The sequence below is a fragment of the Sylvia atricapilla genome, chromosome Z, assembly GCF_009819655.1.
Source record: "Sylvia atricapilla isolate bSylAtr1 chromosome Z, bSylAtr1.pri, whole genome shotgun sequence".
Classification (NCBI taxonomy): domain Eukaryota; kingdom Metazoa; phylum Chordata; class Aves; order Passeriformes; family Sylviidae; genus Sylvia; species Sylvia atricapilla.
Window position 1 is genome coordinate 22,968,119 of NC_089174.1, and position 7,723 is coordinate 22,975,841.

The following is a 7,723-nucleotide window of genomic DNA, read 5'->3' on the forward strand; positions in this document are numbered from 1 at the left end:
GGACAGGGAGCCAGACTCTCATAAGCATAAATCAGAGAGGCTTTGCTGAAAATGAGGGGGTTATTTTTCATGTAAGAAGCTGGCAACATGTACTCTCTGCAATGCTGGAGTGGCATCAAACACTGACCCCAGGCTGGAGGAGACATCCCAGCATGCAGGAACACTCACTGCAATAGGGCTTTTTATTATTGCTTTGGATGGCTAGAGTTTTATGATATTACATTAAACTTATGGCAAGAGCCACCCACAGGTTGTTACTCTCTGTGGCATCCAGCAGCTGGAGCCTGGGAGCAGCATTAGATAAGTATGCTCATCAGATGACTGAGCAAATGCTTTCCCTTCTAATTATTGTTTTGCTTGTTCTTATGTTTACTGTTAGCTCTGCATCTCTAAGTTGTTGCAGACTTGCCTTTGAACACCCTTTCTGGGAAGGGAGTGATTTGCATTAGAGCTTTCTGGAGGACTGGCAAACTACCTTTAAAACCAGTATGTTCAACTATTTGGGACAGCAGGTTTTTTGCTTCTTACAGATACTTATAGATGTGCCAGATCCAAACATGGGCCATACTGAGGTCTTAGCTCTGAGACTTCCGAGAGAGATTAGACATGGGACCTCATTCTGATTTTATTCTATCTGGGCTAAAAGTTGGGCTTCACTGCCCAACTTAGACTGCCCAAGTTAAAAGAAACAGGTCAACAGACCTATAGTCAAACACTTTGGTTCTTGAGGAGTGTAAAGCATTACCACTTGTAATCTTTGTGTAACCCTCCTGTGCCCCAAACTGGAAGGACAAACTATGGAACAAGGTTCTTGTTCAATAAGAAATTGTGATGTGGGCAGGCAAGTTTTGCCTTGAGGTTGAACTGATGCAGCCTCCATACCAAAAAACCTATGTGTCAAAACTCTGACACACTTCTACCGCAGAGCCACTTTGCTCTGTTGTTTGTGTTTGTTTGTTTTGTTTGTTTGTTTGTTTGTTTGGGGGTTTTGTTGTTGATGTTGTTGTTTTGGGGGGTTTTTGGTGTTTTTTTTTTATGGTTTCCAGGCTGTAGTAGTTTCTTTAGAAATTGCTTTTACACCTCCATTATACCCTTCAATACCCTTGAAGTGTTTATTCACTGGTACAAAAGTTCTCATTCCGCAAGTTCTGCTTAGTGTGCTTCGGGACAAGGAGGTTGATTTTGGCAGAGGATCTGCAAAACAAGGGTTTATTGCCAGTGACAGCATGGGAAAGTTCTCACTCTGCTAGACTGCTGAAGCTCCCTTCTTGTAAAAAGCATGTGATATCTCATACCATTGTGTTCTAGAAAACAGAAATCAAGCATGCCAACCAGAAATCAAATATGCAAGCCAGAAGACAGAAATACAGCTCACAGTTGCCCAATAAAAAGTACACAACAAGACTTCTAAGCCCTCAACTTCAGTGGACTCATCAGTTACCAACTCCATGGCTTAAAATTACCTTAGAACAAGACTTCACAAACATTCTGTGATGTATTTTTTGATACATCTAATTCCAGTTTCTTTTTCCAGCTTATGGAAATAGTCATAAAAAAGCACAATCCCCACCCCCATCCACAGATCAAAGGAACACAAGGAACACAACAAGTCGAGGGTAGCAGCATTGCAGGTGACACACAAACCTACCCAGACTCTGCTTCTCCTTTTTTTGCTTACTTGGGGAATAACATTGTTTAACAGAAAGACACAACTGGAATCTGTATTCCTGGAAATATTTCCATAGTAATCTGTGCACAGTAATTTTTCACAAGAGATTTTAGTTCTTAGTGGAGGCCTGAGAATAAAGTTGCTACATGCATACCTCACCCACACATTTCAATGCAGGCGTTCATGCTACAGATTTCTGCTCTACATGGTTTCTTAGTGTTCAAACATGATTAATGCTGTTAAGACAAGTTATTTACAGGCTTCCTATGCTACATGAAAAGGGTGGATTTGGAGAAAAAGGCGGGAGTGCTCCTGTTTTCCATAGCTGTAGTCAGAGTTCCTAACAAACACAATTTCAGTCCTGTTAATGTAAGGAGTGGAGGGGTGCCATGTTTGTGCTATTTATTTCACATTTTCATCATGACTCACCATCAAGGGTAAGGCACAAAAAGGGAAAGTTAATGATCAATTCCCAGAAAATACTAACATTAGTTCCCTGTTGATGAAGGACTTGCTTTACAGTTAATTTGACATTCTATCAAGCAATATTTGCTTTTACAAATGCAAAGACACTGCAAACAGTGGATTCTGGATTCTTGTGCATGTTTAATATGCCACCTCATTAAGGGAATGGCACCAAATTTCCTGGTGTTTGGCTGATTCTCTTTCCATGAGAGATCCTTTGCTCTGATTGAACACCAAGCAGCGCAGAGTGGCTTTGCTGTGAACTGTATCCAGATTGTTCTGCATTATTTCACCACTGTGTATTCAGTCAGGCCACATTCCTACATGAGAAAACAAAGCATCTGCTTCAGCAAAGTAACAGTCTCCTGCATTAACTTTCCCTTCTGATTTTATTCATAGACACTGCAGATGGGGATAAAGCATTTCTCAGGGCTCTTCGTGATGTTGTGCATTGGCTTTGGTTTGTCTATTCTCACCACCATTGGGGAACACATCACGTACAGACTGATCCTTCCACGAATCAAGAAGAAACCCAAGATGAAGTACTGGCTCCATACCAGTCAGGTACATGTTCTGAAGGGACCCTGTGAAAGTTGTGTGGCTGACTAAGTAAGCCTGGACAAGAACAAGGTATAAAATGTTTAAGACCACTGACAGTTGGCATTTGAAAGGTGACAGCAGCTTCTGGAGCTTTAAAAGGCAGATGTAAGGATAGAATGGGAAACACAGAGGAAACAAATTAAATATTCAGTTGCAAAGTTCACAGAAGGACCTTCCCATTTAGCTTCTAGCCTCACAGCTCAGCTTTTTTGGATGACAGAAGCAACAGTGTTGTTATCCTGAATTGGCAAACCAGAACATTTTATCTCAATGTTACAGGTTCCCAAACCTGTGAGGCTTGCAGGAAATGCTGGATAACCTCCCTCGTGATTCTCAGAAACTAATGGGACAGATTTGCTCTGTGAGTTTGCTCTAAAGGAAGAGATTACTTTACAGCAAAAGACACAAAAAGGAGGAGCTTCCATTGCTTTAAAGCAACACAGTGAAAGAAATCTTTTAAAACTATGTTAACACCAAGGATTATTCCCAAACTATTCATGAACCTTTCAGCTTGGCCTTCTGTGGGAAAGTACTGGAAAATAAATCTGTTGTAATGACAAACCACAGACAATTGCTTGTACCCTTCAATGAGCAAAATAATTTATGCTCAAGTTCATCAGACAAAGCCTAAATTGTTTACTTATTTGTGGAGCCATTTTTAATCTTGCTTTTACTAGTTTGTGTTCCTCCTTTCCCTCTAGAGATTACATCGTGCTCTGAACAGTTCATTTATTGAGGAAAAATGTCAGCCTAAGAAAAAACGAGCAGAAAAGAGGTATGAATTCTCTATGCCTTAAAACACAAACTATAAAAATTACTTTGAAATTAAATACTTTGTGTCTGGATATGTAGTTATGGATCATGGATCTATTACACCTCAAAGGTAATAGAATTAAAAAATAAAAAAAAAAAAAATTAAAAAAAAAAAAAATAAAAAAAAAAAAGGCAGGTAACCAAGGCTTTGGGAGGCAGAGTCTTTAGAGGGAAAGACAGATCAGGCACTCACATGCCTGAAATTCCTTCAGCTCTCTTCTTTTGGAGACTGAGAAATAAAAAAGCTGAGGAGAAGAAAATGCAGTCCTTTCAAAAATCATTGCGTCCAACAAGTGCTGTTGAAGTAAAAAGGAGGCAATAACCTTGCCTTGTTTTCATAGCCTATGTCTTCTAGAGGAGATAGTGGGATGTACAGCTTCCAGGAACACAAGGCATTGTATGGAACTGTGCATGTATTCAGCAACCCAACCCTGCTGATGTACTTTGTAACAACACAGACAGCAGCACTGCTTTTCTACAGAGAAGTTCAGGCACAGAGTATAGAATACAAAAAATCTTCTGGAATGTTATTGGATGTTTGGCCTGACTGAAACCTAGAGATTTCAATGTATGTGGTGTGTCTTTGATACTGCTCTGCTAAAGGAAGCAAATATAAACAAGTAAGCATCTCTAAGCTGCCTTTATACACACAAATGTCTATAAATGCCTGCAATTGATCTCCTCTGTTCATTCCTTCATCTTAGCAAAGAACATCATGTATAGTACCTCCTTGCATGCAGCCACTTCTGGCTTTTGATCTGTGAGAACCAGGAAAGGCAATGAGTGCTGCAAAATATTTCCTCCTGCTGCACTCTCGTTGCTCAGTGGAACAAGAGGAGATGGTCCATAAGGCCCCCAGACAATGGCTTAGAAAAAGAGCCATGCAAAAAATCTTCCAACTTGAGAGAGTGAAGATGTACTGCTGTCCAAAACCTCCTGCCCACCCAGCAGTCAGCCCACGGGCGTGTGGATGCACACCTGCCTGCTGTCCTTGTTCTTGTGAGCATCTTGGGCCTGCTGTTTGCACAGAATTGTGGTGAATTTAACGCAACAGACACAAGAGTAGGATGTCCAGCTTGTCGTGAACACTGACATGGCAAGGCACAAGACAGAGCTCTCAAAGCACTTACGTTACCATATGTGCTTTTATTCCTGCTGGGGACTGAAGAACTCATAAAACACCAAAGACACAGAGAAGAGGTGAAAAGAATTGGCATCATGCTATTGCTGGTATCCTCATGGAGGAAGATCTATCGGGTTTTTTACAGTCATAACTTTCAAAAACTAGGAGAACTGCTTGGCATTAGTAGCTCAGTTGTAAATTATTTTATTGACTTGGTGAAACTGGAGTGCTAATTGTGGACTCTGGCATCAGTTAAAATCAACTGCCCAAACTTGACAGCCTTCCCATCTTTTATTTTGAAATATGAGAAAATAGCTGATCTGCACAAAAATAAACAATTCTACATACACATCTCATCTAAGATTCCCTGAGCTCTCTGGAGCATGATCCAGGCAGGAGCTCCTGCCTGAAACCTCCTCTCCTGCCTCTCTTCCAGCACATCTCTTGGAGAATACTCCTGATCACTACCTCCTTGAAAAAAAATTTCACTTTCCAAATTCCTTTACTGCAGGCAAGTGTGAAAACTATCCACCCCAGAAACCAACTGGGTTTCTAAATATCCTAAAATATCCACCTGCTTCCTTAACCTGCCTACTGGGAGCTCACACAGAGAGGCTTTTTGTCCAAGGATATCCACAGAAGAGCTTGAGGATGGAGCAGTTTGAAATGCAACTTCTCCAGTGTTTAAACCTCCCTTTATCAAATGAGCACACACCAATTTGTGCCAAAGGGAAAGCAGGCAGGAAAGAGAAGCTTCTCTCCCACAACAGCAAACTCGATGTTTCCTTAAGTTCCAGTTGGAGGATGGAGGCCATGGGCTACTCCTGGGTTTGGGAAGGATCCCTGGGAAATGGCCTGATCTTGGAGGGCAGCAGAGGGAACTTCCCCAGAGAGAAGGAAAATGTTCTCTGGAATCAAAATATTATGGAAATATTTCTTCAGGGGGGAAAAAAATTTGAAGCATTTGAAAAAAGTTCCCAGATGGGAATTTGTGCCCCAGTATGACAACCCTAAGTCTCTGTGGTGTGTCAGGAAGCTCAGGAATGAACTGGAAAGGCTTGGATACACATCATTGGTGTCCGTCCCCCACAACACAAGCAGCTCCCCAATAAGACATCAAGACCAAAGGACAAAACTTCCCCCTTCACCTCTCTATACCAGCTCTAGCGAGTCTCCTTCCTTCTCCGTGCAAGTGCCTGAGCCAGGACAGAGTAGCAATATGCAAAGGACTAACACTGTATTAATCTTGCACATTGCAACCACAAAAGTTTACAGAAGGCTTTGCAGGACTCAGATTTTTCTGAGTTGCATCTGAGTACTTTCATAACTTTAAAAAAACCAAGAAGAGTTTTGGGAAAAATGACATTCAAGGTTCTGTTCTAGCCTCTGCTATCGTTAAATCACAAAAATTTGGTCATTTACATCATGATTTGTGCTTTGCAAGAAAACATAATTCCAGGGATAAAGGAATAATATTTCTATATAGTATGTAACAGCAGCCTTTTATTTTTCCAGTAGGGTGGCTCACAGAGGAGGTCAGCACACACACAAGAGCAGGTTCTGATTAACTCTCCTCTATCTGTTCAGGGCCCACATGGGGAACAGCCAGCATGCAGTGTGGAACACAGCCAACCTGGGCAACTGCCGCAGAAAAACATACATCTGCACAGATGAGGGGAAAAACGAGGTGACAATCCATCAGCACCAGGACATCCCCCTGCCACAGGGGAGGAAGAAGTCTCCACCTTCCTTAACCACCAATGGGAAAGCAGAGTCCATCAACACTGCAAGGCTCTCAGTACTGCAAGAGCTGACAGAGCTGGAGAAGCAGATCGAAATCATCAAGGAGGAGCTGCAACTCGCCGTTGTCAGGAAAGCAGAGCTGGAGGAGTATGCAAGGACAAACAGAACTGCAGAGCCCTAGGCCAGCATACCTGGGCCCTTCCTCTTTTCTTCCTTTCTCCCCTTCCTCTGTAAAATTTGTAACACACTTTTGTAATGCCAGAAAGGGGTGCAAAATAAAGCAAGCAATAAGCTCTTCAGGAGAGCAAAATTGCAGCAGCTCACAGACACTGCCACCCTCCAGAGTCCCCGTCCTTTCACAACAAGTTTCTTACTCTCCTGGAAAACAGCACCCACTCCCAAAGGGCTGGAGAGACAAAGGAGCATCCCTATGAGAGTTCGTTGTTTCTCCACCTGACAGTACAGTGAGATTCCACTTTTTTAGCCCTTTCTGTGCATTAATTTAAAAAAAAAGAAAAGATAGCCCAAAAAAAGGTTTAAACTCTTCATTGGCAGTATGTCTCTTTGTTGGTACATTTTTGTTATGTTCTCTATGGGTCTATGTGAAGGCTCCTCACAGATGCCTCTTTATGGTAGGTGCTGTTCTGTGTTGGCAGTCCCTTCCCTCCTGCCACAGGCTCACAAGACAAATTCCTGGTGGCAAACCCACCACACACCATTCCCTCAGCTCTGTCAGCACAAAATGGAGGTGTGGCTGCTGTGAGACTGTAATGAAGGAACTCACCCAGCTTAAAATAATTGGCAAAAACCAAACCACCACTTCTGTCGGCCTGTGAGTCTAGGCTGGGCTTCTCCTCCATCCCAGAGAGAAGCTGTGCAAACACTGCACCAGCAGGTGAAGGGATGGAGTCAAGGTGGCATAGGGCAAGGATGAGAAAAGAGAGGGGGCACTACTGTAAATCAGTATTTACCTCAAAAAGTGAAGTATTTGCCAGTGTGAAACTACTCCCTTAATATTGTCTTCTTAAAAGGACAGTAAGGTCCTTTCTCACAGATGAGGTGACTAAGGGTGCTCTGGACCAAAATTTTTCAGATACTAATATCCCATCAAAACCACCCTGTGGATGAAAAAGGAGAATTGTGGTTTCAGAGACAGTGGACTAAATGGAGCTCTCCCCCTCCAGGGTGATATGAGGAAGGAAGGGTAAGCTCTTCAGCATCTGAATAAACACTGCATCAACCCAGCTGACTGTTTTTTAAACAGGGTTTCTACCAATTTTTAAGAACCACTTCCCAAAACACCCTGTATT

The 7,723-nt window shown here is 42.3% G+C and overlaps 1 protein-coding gene across 1 annotated transcript in view; it reads left to right on the forward strand.

Moving 5' to 3' along the window:
* Positions 1-6,931, forward strand: part of GRIN3A (glutamate ionotropic receptor NMDA type subunit 3A) — a 64,747-nt gene extending 57,816 nt beyond the window's left edge. Inside the window, 3 exon segments of the mRNA XM_066340069.1 lie at positions 2,534-2,698; positions 3,436-3,509; positions 6,258-6,931. Coding sequence (XP_066196166.1) covers positions 2,534-2,698; positions 3,436-3,509; positions 6,258-6,594 — 576 coding nt within the window. The 3' untranslated portion in view covers positions 6,595-6,931.
* The last annotated feature ends 792 nt before the right edge of the window (positions 6,932-7,723 follow it).